The following is a 16,305-nucleotide window of genomic DNA, read 5'->3' as shown; positions in this document are numbered from 1 at the left end:
GAATAATTATTTATTATATGATAAGAGCTAACTATAATAAATGTTTAATTAAGGTAACTAATGAAGCATTGGATAAGGAGGATGGTAATGAAAAAAATAAACAAGTTGAAGAGGGGGTTGTTATGATAGCTGAGATCCTGAAAGATATAAATGAAAATGTAAATGATGAAGAGGGCATGAAAGGAAAAGAGAAACGAGAAACTCGTTTAGCAGCAGTGTACAAATCACCCTGGTATGAACGACAGGTGAACATCAAAGCAAAAGTTGAGAAGGAAGAGAAGAAAATTGCAAGAAACTTCAAATCTTTTCTGCAGGATGATTAGTAAGTATACTTTTATATATTATCATTCACGTATTAAAAAAACACAACTAAAAGTTACCAGAATAGTGACATATATAATGATAAAATTAACATAATTTCGGATATCTATTTTTTTTCCAGCGATTTTGTATACACTTGTGATTATCCAGTAGCATGTTTCCCAATGCCCATGGCTAGTCTATTCTATCGGATAGCTGTTCATGTGCCAGTAATTGATGTTTGGTCATCAATCCTGAATGATGAAGAAAAGCATGCTTCAGATAATTCTTCGAAAAGATACTTCATGCCAACAAGTTTTATTGTAAGTTTTAAAAAAAATATTCAATCATTTCAATATAAATGAATAAATTAAATGAATAGATATCATTCATGATTTATTTTATATCATATGTTTGAAAATATTTTTTATAATTTATAAACTAACTTGATATTATTCACCATGTAGAGAATAGAGATGTTGATGAAGAGTAAGCCAACCAAATCAGACCAGGAAGAATTCAATGCCAATGTACTTAATTTTGTGAAAGATGATGAAGGAAAAAGGAATTTCAGTTCATATGATCTGGTATGAAAAAAATGACAAATAAAAATTATATATTTACATATTTCATATTAAAATGAAGAATTATATTTCATATAAACTGATATAAAAAAAAATCAATACAGGTGATGTTTCCAATCTGCAAATCTGATCACTTTTATCTGATCTGTGCACACATGAAGACTGGAATCCTTGATGTGATTGACAATTCAGGAAAAAAAGTTATATACGAAAACAAGTATGGCAAAATACCAACAAATGTGGTAAGTAAACTATGAAATGTTACTTCAATAACTATATATAATTGCATATAATTTATGATGAATGATAAAAACAATATGAACATTATATGTTAAAAAACTGTAGATAGTTATGATGAATACTAAAAATACAGATGAAAGATAGAAAATATACATATTACTGCTTATAGTATATCTTGAATGATAGAATATTAGGTGTTAAAAAAACTGCGTATAATTATGATGAATGATAAAAAGTATAGATAAAATTGATATTGATTAAATTATTGATAACTATCGTGTTTAACTATAGGTAGTTTGTTTTACTAAAATGTTTAATACTTAACTAAGAGAATATATTATTTTTAGGGATTGATTTTTAAACAGTATCTAAAAGATCAAGGAAATCCAATTGAAAAAATGGGATGCAAAGTAAACGTGGTACCACTGGCATGGAGCACAAAAACAAATGATATAGACTGTGGTGTTTTCGTGATGCGTCACATGGAAACATACATGGGAGATCCTAAATGGAAGAGCGGTTTCTTTAAAGAAGGACCAGCTCAAATAAAACAGTTAAACGAATTGCGTGTGAAATATGGAGTGAAGATTTTAACACATCCTACCAATAAATCTATGAATGAGTGGATGGAAAAGTACAATACCTATGAAGCAACTCATTCAGAAAAGGAGAAAGAAGAGAACCTAAAGAAAGAAGAGAAGACTTATAAAGAGACAATTAATTCAAGGTTTTAAAAAAAGGTCAGTGGTGTCTTGGAATAGAAGAAGAATTTAGGTGATTAAATGAAATATTTTGGAACTGTGTTTTGACGAATAGTGAACATCAATGTCTTAAACCAGTGTTTGTTTGATGCTTATTTTGTACAAACTAAATGTTTGTTTCCTGAATGATGGAATATGGAACAATGAATGATATGTTTGGTGAATGATTGAAAGTTTTATGATGAATGTTTGTGAAATGTTAGAAAAATTCATAAACAATGAATGATAGATTGAAAATGAGATATAAATGATTATGAATTTAAAATAACGATAGATTATGATTCATGATAACAAAAATGGATTATTAGATTGTAATATTATGAATTTAAACTAATTTTTTTAAAACAAAATGATTTAAAAATATATAAATGATTACTAAAAACATACAGTAATTGTACTATTACAAAATGATTTTAGTAATCATAACGATTCATCTTTTAATTTTGATAAAAAAAACTTGAGAAGATGAATGATAAAAAGGAGTTGATGAATGATTAAAAAACAAGATGAATGAAAAAAGGAGGTGATGCATGATAAAAAATTAAAATGAATGAAAAAAGAAGATGATAAAGGACAAAAAGTTGAAAACAAATAAGGTGATAAATGATGGAAAACAATATGAATAATAAAAAAGAGATGATGAATGATAAAATAGAGATGATGACTGATGGAAAACAATATGAATGATAAAAGAAGATGATGAATGATAAAAGTAGGTGATGAATGGTGAAAATGTTGTAATAAACGATAAAAATGAGATGATGAATGATTAAAATGACAAGATGAATGATTAAAATGACGTCGTGAATGATTAAAATGACGTGGTGAATGATAAAAAGAACGTGATAAATAATAAAATAAATCTGATAAATAAAAAGAAAGAGCTAAGAATGACTAAAAAAAGATAAACAATATAATGAATGATAAAATTTATGACAAGTGATTAAAAAAAGATGAATAATAAAATGCTTTAATGAATGATCCAAAACATGAAAAAATACCTCGTAATCTACTTTCACAGAAAATTATACTAAAAAAGAGTAGCAGTATAAAAACATATAGAAAATTATAAAAAAGATAAAAACATTAATAATTAATCAGAATCAGAATCTTCATCTTCATATGCAAGGTCTTCATCATCTTCCTCACTTTCGTCTTCTAATTCAAAATCAATGACATTTTTTCCTTTATTCTTTGAATTATGTAGTTGAGTGAGGTCAGTAGTACAAGTCCGAACATTGTGACCATGAATACCACAACGCTTTCAAGCCCTTGTCTTAACATGTTTCTTAACAGCCACTTCTTTGGAAGACAATATCCGATTTGATCTACGTTGACCTTTGTTTCTAATATTCTCCGGAGCACGGATATTCGAATTGACTGGTTTAGAGAATCCCCATAGTCTATTAATATGTTCACCTCTAGTAGATGTAGAAGGCTCATCAGAAGTAGAACCAAGAAAATCGCAAATTAATACATCAAACTTATCTCTAAAACTAACAAGTTTATCTAGATCATCTCGATATAAAGAGGAAACCTTCCTAAGCTTGTTGAAAACGTGATTGATAATCTTTTTGGATTCAGACTTATCATTAGAATATACAAAAATGGAATTAAATGTTTCAGATACCTCCTTTGACCACCTTCTCAACAAATGAACCATAGGGATAGCAACAACATCATGAACATGATACACATAAAATATGTGCCTACATAAACGACCTTCACGTGTAAAAAGCAAACACGAACAGCTGGCTTCAGCAGTTTTAACATCAAAAGTAACCTAAAAAAAGAGGAAATTAAAAAGTTAACAATAAGATGAATAACAAAACATAATGAATGAAAAAAAGATGAATGACAAAAAAAGATAATGAATGAAAAAAGATGAATGACAAAAACATATAATAACAAAAAAAATGATGAATGACAAATATACTGAAAGAAAAAAATAAATAAATTAAACCTAAAAATATATTAAAACAAAAAAAAATGTAAGTAATCAGATTAGGAAAAATTTAGAAAGATATGAAGTGAAAGCTGACCCTATATTTCCAGTTTAGACGAGGAAGAGGAAATTTCTCTTCAATTACACATAATTGTTTGTCTTCATTCTCTTCAATGGTTGAGCTGATTTGCACACAAGAGATAGAAGACTGAAATATTTCTTCTTGAACTAACAGAAACATGGTTGGTGTATAAAAATCCCTAGCATGCAACTCAATTAGCTTATTGGTAACGCAATTAATAGATCTATTATCCATTTCAAATTCGAGAACCGTGTTGTTATGGCGCTGCTTTTCAACTACAACATCGAATCGTGAAAAAAACTCCACCAATTTAGAATGCTTGTTCTTGCATTTTATAAAGAATGAATTTTCATTCTCACAAAGTGATGACGTTCTCATCAATCCAGCCATTGGTGTATCTCGGAAAAAACACGGTATCCACTTCTCCTTCATAGCATACATATCTTTAAACCAATCGACATCATGCAAGCCAAATTCATCTAAAACATGTTGCCAACACTTTTCAAACTTTTCAGCATTCAACTCTTGATTCCAGAATATGTTGTTCATTTGCTTACGAAAATCTTTATTTGAAAACAACTCACGACCAACCTATAAAACAAAAAAATAATATAAAACAAATGAATGATATCAAAACATGAATTAAACTAGAAAATTTACCTTTTTCAAGTTTTTGACTGATATGCCACATACATAACCGATGCTGCGCAGTCTTAAACTTTATTTTAATAGCCTCCAACATTGCTGGGTCTTGATCAGTGGACACTAAGCCCGGTTCAGTCACAAAAACTTTGAGAAATCAATCAAGAAACCAACTAAACGATTCTATGCTTTCACTAGCTAATAAAGCAGCTCCAAAAATAACAAGCTTCTTATTGTTATCAACTCCAGTGAGAGGTACAAAAACCATGTTATACCTATAATAAAAAATCAGTAATAAAAAATCATGTAAAAAACATAAAAATTATAAGATGAATGATAAAAATAAAGTATTTCAATCATTCAGTAATGTTTTTAATGTTTAATGAATGATATTATTAATGAATAATGTCTTAAATAATAATTATTTAGTTAATTTATGATCAAAATAAAATGCAAGTTTAGGATAAAAAAAGAAAAATAAGTAATCTGTCAATATGAATGAGAAAAATCAATGATGAATGATGAATGATGAAATTATGAATGATGAATGATGAATGATGAATGATGAATGATGAAAAATGAATGATATAAATAAAGTGTTGAATGATAAAAATAGAATGATAAATAACAAAAATAATGTGATACGAATTACAGAAAACTTACATATTTGTACCATATGTAACATCAAAGCCAACAATATCACCAAACTCTTTGTAGTTCAACTTAGAAATATTGTCAGCCCAAAAAACCCCACGTAAAAAATCATTATGATCACAATAATACTCGACACTGAAGTTAGGTAAAGTATTTTTCTTCATAAGCAGTTGTTCAATAGAAATATGTGCATCAGTATCACCTAGAGATTGGATCAAATCACGATGAAAATTATTGAAATCTACAGGAAAAGGACCAACATTATTAATACCACCACTAAGAGCACTAAAAAGTGTGTGAGCTTTAAATCCACCCATATTTGATCGAGTAATGAGTTTGAAAAGAAATTCCATGTGTTCAGGATCCAACTTCCTCCTTTTATTCAACAAATTCCTATTCTTTTCAGTTATGAGTTTGTGACTATGCCCCTCAAAAAACTTAAAAATAACAATCTTACCCTCAATAAGTTTGAATCTAATGCAAGCTTCACATTCAACCTTAATACTAGAAGATTTACGGTTAGACACTTTCCTACGCTGACGCTTTCGCTTTGCAGGTTTATCAAGAATGGAAGAATGAGGATCAGGGGTAGATTGAGATGCATTGACAACAGCAGGTGGATTAACAATAGCAGGGGGAACAAGAGCTTTTGGGGCAGGACGTCCTACCCTATTACACCTATAAACTTGGTAAATAACTGAACCATCTTCATCTTTATTTTCAGAAGCTTTCTTAATATTGAACCCAGCAGCCTCAGCATATAAGTCATAAAAATATAAACAATATTCCCATGATCTAAGCACGGAACCAATAACAGGATTAAAATGATCTGGAACATTAGGAAACCACAATTTCTTTCCATCAGGACCTTCATCCTCATAAGAAGACAAAAAATGATTTCTACAGACAGAGTTGGTGCCTATAAAAGAAAAATACAATAAAAATAGTTATAAATTACATGATGAATGATTATTGAAGAAGCATGAATGATGAATGATGAATGATGAATGATGAATGATGAATCATAAATGATAAAGAATGAATGATGAATGATACATGATGAATGAGAAAAAAAAATGAAGCAGCATAAAGTTTACGATGAATAATAAAAAAATTCATACAATAATTAGATTAAAATGTTACATAATGATGAAAGAAAAACAAATTATGAATGTTATATATTATAAACTGCCTACAGTTATAATGAATGATTAAAAAATACATAATGAATGGTACAAAAGTACATGAAACTGCGTATAGTTTATCATACAACACAAACAAAAACAAAAGAGCACTAAAAAGGTCTATAAAAAAAATATTTATTATACAACAAAACTCTAAAAAAGCAGATTTCACAGACCAATCAAAACATATATATTAAACAGAAAAATTACATTTATCATTGATCAAAATGCATATATAATTCATATGAAAAACAATAAACATAAAAAGAGACTGGATGAATGATAAAAAATATCAGATGAATGATGAATGAAAAATTTACTAGAAAACGTATCAGGAACAGAATCAGCAGCTGATTCATTAGACGAATTGGTAATAACATGAACTGCAAAAAATGAAACGAACGACGTATATCAATTAAACCTCATTTTAAACATAAAACTAATTTAAGTAAAACAAAAAAAGAGGATCGAATGAACGTAACCATCAGATTGAGCAATTGAAGTTGAATCTGCGATTGAAGTTGAATCCATGAGTATATGTTGTAGATTGATGATGAAGACGATGAATATTGATGATGAATAAAGAGATCGAAAGTAACAGGATGAACGATTGAAGTTAAAAGTAGAAATTACAAAATTAAGAATGAACGATTGAAATTGAATCTATGATTGAAGTTGAATCGATGAATATATGTTGAAGATTAATGATGAAGATGATGAATATTGATGACGAAGAGAGAGAACGAACAGAAGAGGAATGAACGAGGATAAAAGATAAAATATACCGAAATTAAAATGTGAAATTCCGAAAATACCCCTCTGCGTTTTTTCAGTATAAATTGAATTTTTTATTAAAAATATGAAATGTGAGGCCCATATTCACTTATCCAATTTGTACCCCATTTAGTGCTTATCCATGGATTGGTCCTATATATATATATATATATATATATATATATATATATATATATATATATATATATATATATATATATATATAGGGGCAGGATCAATGGAGAAGTAACCAATCGGGGGGAAGCAAAAATAAATTTTTCGTTTTTTTGGAATTTTTTTCCGGCATCAAGATCACACGAAAATATGAACATTTAGAAAAGACACTTCGTGATGAATGTTATTATTTAGGTGGGAAAACGATCGACAAAAATAACATTCAAGATAATATTGTTCGTGAATAATGTGAAAGTTTTTTTTTCATGTTTTGTGAAGTAAAATTTAGTCCGATTTAGAGTTTAGGGTTTAGGGTTTGGTGTTTTGGGTTTATTCCATAAATCCAAAACATCAAACCCTAAACTCTAAACCGTTCGTGTTAAAACTCAATCTAAATCCTAAATCTAAACCCTAAATCTAAACCTTAAACCCTAAATTTCTAAACCCTAATATCTAAACCCTATAAACCCTAATATCTAAACCCTAATATCTAAAACCTCGACATATGCTCGAAAAACACTATAATTGTTATATATTACTTCTTCGAGCATTTTTCCGCCAAAATAAAAACATTTATCACAAAGTGTCTTTATTAAATGTTCATATTTTCATCCAATCTATAATGTTCGTGAACAAAAATTTTCAAAAAACGAAGAAAAAAAAATTGCTTCCCCCCGATTAGTTACTTCCCCTTGATCCTACCACTATATATATATATATATATATATATATATATATATATATATATATATATATATATATATATATATATATATATATAGTTTTGATAAAGAGGGGAGTATATCTTAAGATGGAAGGGGAAGTAATTTTTTTTTTTAATTTTTCTTTTAAATTTTTTTTACAAATATTAAGATCAGGCGAAAGTATGAACATTTAAAAAAGATATTTTGTGATAAATGTTACTCCGTATTATTTTAATCAGAAAACGATTAAAAAGTAACATTTATCACGATGAATGATATACCTGACGTCATCTGGAATAACATTTATCGTCATGAATGTTATTCATCGAACATTTTTTCATCAAAATAATAACATTCATCGATAAATACTTTTTTTTAAATATTTATATTTTCACTTGATCTTGACATTCATAACTAACTTTTATTGAAAATAATAAGAATAAAAAAATTACTTTCCTCTTCCCTCTTCCCTCTAAATATTCACTTTCACCTTGATTAGCCCTATATATATATATATATATATATATATATATATATATATATATATATATATATATATATATATATATATATATATATTACACACTAGGTTTTTAGCTCGTGTGATGCACAGACGTTTTAAATAACTAATTAAAAGAGTTCTAAAACGTATACGTAAAACATATACGTCTAACGTAAACGTCAAATGTAAAGAGAAAATGAAAACGTGTAATGTAAACATAAAACGTAAAATATAGATGCAAAACGTATACAGAAAATGTAAATGCATTCGTAAAACACAATCAAAAACACAAATGTAAAACACAAATGTAGAGACAAAACATAGACGCACAATGTAAACATAAATATAAACATAAAACGTAAATATAAACATGAATTATTTATAATACTAAAGGAATTAAAAATATTAAAGAAAGATAAACAACCAGATATGACCCAACTCGGTTCTGGCCAACTCATTTAACCCACCTTGACATGAACCTACCTGTGCATGTGCCTGCCCCAACCCATTAAACCTAACTTGAAACCTGATTCGTTCGATTAATGACATGTATCAACTAATACCCGTTTTGACTCGTAACATAACCCAATTCAACTCGACCATTTGACAAGTATAGTCATCACACATGATCCATAGATGTTCTGCATTTAAATATAAATATTTGATTTCAAAAAGTTGAACTTTATATTCCTAATAAATTTTCTTTATAAGCCATGAATCTCATGACCCGTAACATCTATCCATCTATAACTATATTCAATATCTTACAAAAGTATATGATATAAACACTTTAATTACATAATCATTAATCAAGACTAATAAATAATTTATTATATCAAACTTTTATCATTGGATCTAAATTTAAATTATTAATTAGCTAATAATTGTAGATAAAGATTTCAAATTAACTAAAAGAACCTGATAAATATTTATGCATGTTTAAATACCTTAAATATAGCATTAAAGTTTATCTTTAGATTATTATTATTATTATTATTATTATTATTATTATTATTATTATTATTATTATTATTATATATATATATATATATATATATATATATATATATATATATATATATATATAGGGAGAGGATCCAGTGAGAACTTTTTTAGTGTGAGAACTCTAGGAACTCCAAATACACTAAAATTCGAGCAAAAAATGTGTGCGGGCGAGAAAAAAAGAAAATTCGAGCAAAAATATAAAACATGGACGAACAAAAAAATCATAGTCGAGCAAAATTTTTTCTTTTTTTTCGAATTTCAAAAATGTAGAACACATTTTTGTTCGACTACCATGTGTTCTACATTTTTTTGTTCGAATTTCAAAAATGTAGAACACATTTTTGTTCCCTTTTTTTTTTGTTCGACTATCAATTTTTTGTTCGCCCGCCTTTTTTTTTGTTCAAATTTCAAAAACATAGAACACATCGATTCCTAGGTTAAGTACAAATATCCGGATTGAATTGGCAGTTGAAGATCCTTTCATCTTTACTCCAACCAAATACATTAAAGACTATAAGATCACGGATAATGGTGATTGTGACGTGGAGTGGGTGAGGTGCACTTTTTGGGGCAAGTCAATGACTGAACCATGGTAGGGAAAGGGGTGAGTTGTAATGGGGGACTTTTGTAAGGGCGTTTGTGGGTGATGTGGTAAAATTTGATTGTTATTTGAGGTGTAAATAAATTAAAGTTGGAGACATAAAATATCTAGAACCAATCACAGCTCGCCACCTCATTGTCACGCCCTCTCTCCTCTCCGTGATCTGCCGACAAAGTACAAATGCCACAAGACAAACGCCCACAAACGCTCCATTCCGAGCGTTTGTGGGGCGGTTCTCACGCCATGTAGGCGACATAGGGGCCACAAACGCTGCGTTATTCATGGTCTAATAGGATATATCCTTTATTGTGATACATAGCTCGATGATTTTTAAGATTTTACATGGTGGTTCTTGGTAGTTTGCTTAGTCCTATATATATATATATATATATATATATATATATATATATATATATATATATATATATATATATATATATATATATAGAGAGAGAGAGAGAGAGAGAGAGAGATATTTAATCAAGAGAGAAGCACTTTTTTGGGAAGAAGCGGGGAAAATAATTTTTTTTCATTTTTTTCGAATTTTTTTTTCAGACATCAACATCACATGAAAATATGAACATTTAAAAAAGACACTTTGTGATGAATGTTATTATTTTAACGGTAAAACGCTCGAAGAAAAAAAATAAAAACATTCAATGCATTGAATGTTTTGATTTAAGTTTTGTTTTTAAGGGTTAGAAATTAGGGTTTAGAAATTAGGGGTTTAAAAATTATGGATTAGCTATTAGGGTTCAGAAATTAGGGTTTTGAGTTTAGAAATTAGGGTTTTGGGTTTAGAAATTAGGGTTTTGGGTTTAGAAATTAGGGTTTAGATTGAATATTTTAACACGAACGGTTTAGAGTTTAGGATTTTGGGTTTAAGGACTAAACCCAAAACCCAAAACCCAAAACTCTAAATCGAGCTAAATTTGGAAAAAAAATACTTCACACAAGATGAAAACAAAACGATGCAAATAAACTCAGAATCAAAACATTAAACGCATTGAATGTTTGCATTTTTTTCTTTGAATGTTTTACCGCCAAAATAACAATATTCGTCACAAAGTGTTATTTTTAAATGTTCATATTTTTACCTAATTTTGATGTCTGAAAAAAATTCGAAAAAACCAAAATTTTTAAAAAAAAAAAATTTACCCCCCCCCAAAAGTGCTTCCCTCTTTGACTATATATATATATATATATATATATATATATATATATATATATATATATATATATATATATATATATATATATATATATATATATATATATAGTAGCGGGATCAAATGAGAACTTTTTTTGTGTGAGAACTCCAAAATACACTGAGATTTGAGCAAAAAAAGTGGCGGGCGAGCAAAAAAGGGGAAATTAGAGCAAAAAAGGGGAAAGTCGAGCAAAAAAAAGTTGGCGGCCGAACAAGAACACGAAAGTCAAAAAAAAATTATGATATTCGAACAAAAATGTGTTCTACATTTTTTATAGTCGAACAAAAAAATGAAGAACACAACGGTAGTCGAACAAAAAAATTGAAATTCGAACAAAAATGTGTTCTACATTTTTGTAATTCGAACAAATTTTTTTTTTGCTCGACTATGTTTTTTTGTTCGTCCGTATTTTTGATTTTTTTCTCGAATTTCCTTTTTTTTTGCTCGCCCGCCATTTTTTTGCTCGAATTTCAGTGTATTTGGAGTTCCTAGAGTTCTCACACTAAAAAAGTTCTCACTGGATCTATATATATATATATATATATATATATATATATATATATATATATATATATATATATATATATATATATAGTTGTAGGATCAAGAGGAAAGTAACCAATCGGGGAAAACGGGGGGGAGCAAAAACTTTTTTTTTTTCGTTTTTTGAAAAAACTTTGTTCACGAACATTATAGATTGGATGAAAATATGAACATTTAATAAAGACACTTTGTGATAAATGTTTTTATTTTGGCGGGAAAACGCTCGAAGAACTAATATATAATAATTATCGTGTTTTTTGAGCGTATGTTGAGGTTTTAGATATTGGGGTTTAGATATTAGGGTTTATAGGGTTTAGATGTTAGAGTTTAGAAATTTAGGGTTTAGGGTTTAGATTTAAGGTTTAGATTTAGGATTTAAATTGAGTTTTTAATACGAACGGTTTAGAGTTTAGGGTTTAGGGTTTAGGGTTTTAGGTTTAGGGACTAAACCGTAAACCCTAAACCGTAAACCCTAAACGTTAAATCGGGCTAAATTTTACTTCACAAAACATAAAAAAAAAAAAAAAAAAAAAAAAAAAAACGTTAACATACTTCACGATCAATATTATCTTGAATGTTATTTTTGTCGATCGTTTTCCCGCATAAATAATAACATTCATCATGAAGTATCTTTTTTAAATGTTCATATTTTCGTGTGATCTTGATGCCTGAAAAAAAATTCCAAAAAAAATTTCCCCACCCCCGCTTCCCTCCGATTGGTTAATTCTCCATTGATCCTGCCATATATATACCAATCAAATTTAATAGTAATAGCTATGAATTGAGCATATGTGATACCGGGTGCATTACCGCTTCCTTTGTATTTATTCTTTGACTTTGTTATACTATACTTGTATCTTATTCTTATTATTATATTATTATATTATGTGATATGTGATATGCGATTATGTGATATGCGATTCTCAACAAATGCATCTGTTGAAGTATAAATTACCGTATTGATTTGGGGAAATTGCGTGTAAAAGCGCTTTCAAAATTTTGATAATCAGGTTGTTTGTTGAAATTCTAAATTGATAGCATAAGATAAATGGATATGTTACGTTTTTTGCTGGAGTAACTTATACAGAAGACTAGACCATGCATGATCGTCAAACAATAATTAAAGTCAACACGGCAGCACTAACGCGCAACCCGATCTTCGACTAATTTAGTCTACTTTAAGCACAATCTTGTTAATGCAATATTCGGTTCCGAAGGAATGAGATCTTTTATCCAATTTAGTCGTTTCAAAACTCCAGGCAACTCGCTCGTTCTCAACTTTTAACATGTCGGTTTGCAAATTCGATTTGAAAGGGGAAGAAAACAAATTGTACGGAGCCTAAATTCAAACTGGCACTGGTTTTGTAAATCGATACGGTATTTGGTTCGTAAAATTATGATTTTAGCTTTTCGTATTTTTATTTTTAGTACGGCACAGTTTGATATCAATACTGATATCATCCGTAATTAAATTAGGAGTAAATTTTAACATATGATAAGAGAGAGAGAGTATTTGAGTAAAACTCTAATTATAGTTTAATTATTAATTATTATTATTATTATTATTATTATTATTTTTTTTTTTTTTTTTTTTTTTTTTTTTTTTTTTTTTTTTTTGATAGACATTTTTTAGATAAAATTGAATTGAATAGTCCAGCTGTGAGAGCTTTTCCCACTCATCGCTCACGTGTCCGGTGTCCCACTATTTGTATTACATAAGTTTAGAGTCAGCATAACGAACCAAATTTTGTGGATGGAAATATATTCAATAGGATTTCATAACGAACCAAATTAGACATTAATTAAACATAATAAAAAATTACGTACGGGACAAAATATAATAATATATCGCCCATATAATAATATATCGCCCATCAATAAACCATGATACCATATCAACCAAGGTGATGCAACCCCTTCCCAATGCCACATGCTAATTCGTACTTATATTAAATATACATATACATACATGTATATATGTTACGTGGTGTCTCTGTAAGAGGCCACATTTGCTTAACATTATACGTGTATTGATTACACGACTTAAAACACAACAAATGTCAAAAAGCCCATATGTGATTTGTCTCATAGCAATTCAATTTAACGACTATATAAATATCCAACACCTACATTTCATTGCATACTCAAACACAACACACCACAACCATTAACAATATAACATAGTTTTAACAAAATATTTACTCTTAATTCTTATTCGATCATAAAATGACTTCCATAAGCCGTGTTTGTTTGGCAGCTGGTGTTGCTGTTGTTAACGGACATACAGATCAAGGTTACAAACTTAGATCACTCGCCAACTCATTTCGTTATGGTAACAAGATCTTCAGTTCGTTAGATTTTCGTCCATTTTCGACAATTTTACGCTCTCACATTAAGGTTGGAGATCAAATTAACACAACACAGTCTGATGAGTCAATGAAACAAGTGATGTACATGAGCTGCTGGGGTCAAAGTTAAAGTGATATACTATGGTTGGTCGGTTTATGTGTGATGGATAATGAGAAATGGATGTTGGCATGTTACAATCATGTTCGAATTTAAGTTTTGTGTTTTGGGAATTTTTTGTAATATGTAAAGGGCTGGGAATGTAATATCCTGAAAGACTAGGGGTGATAACTGTATATGATTTTTAATTACCTACTTGTAAAACAAGGTTATTACTTTCTTCCGGACAACATATGAATAAAAACAATATTCCCATATCCCATTCTTTTTCTTAAGGGGGATGATTCTCACACACACTTTTTTGATCCTCACACATCAATTGAGTATTATTTGAAGAGTAAAAGGTTAAAATAGGTGTGTGAGAATCAAAAAAGTATGTGTGAGAATCATTCCCCTTTTCTTAACTATAAGCTGATATTTAAATTAAATATATTTGCAGTAGATAATATATTTGTCCATGTGAAATGTGCAAATTTTCGTTTGGGAATTTTTAGTTTTAAATACGTAAATGCAACAAAATTGAAAGACACGTACTCGAAGGGTAAACTGGAAGTCCGACACTAAAAGTCGGGTTCGGGTGCCGAATATAAGAATGGTTTTTAATTTTTTTTTTCTAGTTTGGGTCTGAGGACAAAATACAAATCTGCATGCTTGACCGCATACTTGACCTGTATACCTTATTCGGTGGATATTTCAGTTTTAATAATGACTATAATATTATTTTGTAAAATAATAGTGAGGCCGTATTGTTCGATAGTTATATATAAACACCTGGATTTAGTACCTATTTTAGTAGCATTATTAAAAAAAAAATAGAAATAGATGAAAAATGACTAACAACGGGATACTCAATATATGCGAGAAAAGCCGTTAATTCGAGAGTTGGAAAGTAATGGCGATCCTCGTTTACCCATGAGAAAATTCGATAACTCTAAAGTTCGCAAGTAAACGGAGATCCGGCAAGTATGGGTTTGGATTTTGGACATGGTGTTTTAATCGGGTTTGAGTCTGGGATTACCTAGACCCAACCCATACTTGACCCGATGCTATCTCATTAACTACAATCAATCTGCCAAACTCATCTATACTACGAGTTTGGTTGGCTTATGCCCACCATGTTTGTGAAATCCCAATCTTTGGATTGGTAATTGTTGTTTGTGCTCTTTAATTTCTAACATCTGTTATTAGAGCTCTAGCTTTAAAGTTTGGGAGCAATAGCTGAAGACATAAAGTTTATGAGCTCTAGCTTTAAAGTTTGGGAGCAATAGCTGAAGACATAAAGTTTATGACTGATCGGTTGGATGGGAAAGGTTTCGGGTTTTGGAAGAGGCAGATAGAAGACTATTTGTATCGGAAAAAACTACACTTACTACCTGTTGGAGGAAAAGCCAAATCACGTTAGACTTGAGGATTAGGATCTCTTGGATCGCTAAGATTAAGGGGGGGTTAGATTATCTCTTACAAAGAACGTTGCCTACAATGTCTTGAACAAAAATACAACATTTCGTGTTTGAAAGCGCCGTCAAACATGTATGAGAAACCTAATGCAGCCAACAAGGTTTTCCTCGTGCGTCAGTTGTTCAACTAAGAGATGAAGGAAGGTGCGAGTGCGACAAATCACATCAACGAGTTCAACAATGTCATATCATGACTTGCTTTTGTGGATTTTATATTTGTAACGACCCTGGATTTTCTAACGTTTATTTATTAATAATTTATTATTAATGCTTGCGTTTTAATAAACGTGTTCTTATACGTGTTACTTGTTACCGTATTTAACTTTTCATGGCCCGACTTGTCTTTGTGACACACGTACTTTTCACGAATAATATTTTCGAATATTATTTACATTCATGGTTATTTATTATTAATCAGTTTAATTAACTAATGTTACTAGTTAATTACTTGGGCTTGATTTATTTAATTGCATACT

At 29.3% G+C, this 16,305-nt stretch overlaps 1 protein-coding gene across 1 annotated transcript; it reads right to left on the bottom strand.

Moving 5' to 3' along the window:
• Positions 1-3,149: 3,149 nt before the first annotated feature.
• LOC139889136 (protein FAR1-RELATED SEQUENCE 5-like) lies at positions 3,150-10,435 on the bottom strand. Its single transcript, XM_071872102.1, has 7 exons — positions 10,267-10,435; positions 6,713-6,775; positions 5,218-6,127; positions 4,725-4,829; positions 4,573-4,630; positions 3,928-4,503; positions 3,150-3,668 (listed from the first exon to the last, which is right to left on the bottom strand). The coding sequence occupies exons 1-7, from the start codon at positions 10,433-10,435 to the stop codon at positions 3,150-3,152; spliced, it is 2,400 nt and encodes a 799-aa protein (XP_071728203.1).
• Positions 10,436-16,305: the final 5,870 nt, after the last annotated feature.

Source organism: Rutidosis leptorrhynchoides, chromosome 2 (genome assembly GCF_046630445.1).
Source record: "Rutidosis leptorrhynchoides isolate AG116_Rl617_1_P2 chromosome 2, CSIRO_AGI_Rlap_v1, whole genome shotgun sequence".
NCBI lineage: Eukaryota > Viridiplantae > Streptophyta > Magnoliopsida > Asterales > Asteraceae > Rutidosis > Rutidosis leptorrhynchoides.
The sequence above is the reverse complement of the archived record's forward strand: the minus strand, read 5'-3'. Positions and strand labels throughout refer to the sequence as shown.

Coding starts and splice junctions, on each gene's coding strand:
- LOC139889136 (XM_071872102.1), bottom strand. CDS start 10,435: ATGAATAACGCAGCGTTTGTGGCCCCTATGTCGCCTACATGGCGTGAG. Junction 6,776..10,266: donor GAGGTGGCGAGCTGTGATTG/GTTCTAGATATT, acceptor CATTTTTTGCAG/TTCATGTTATTACCAATTCG. Junction 4,830..5,217: donor GTTACATATGGTACAAATAT/GTAAGTTTTCTG, acceptor TTTTTATTATAG/GTATAACATGGTTTTTGTAC.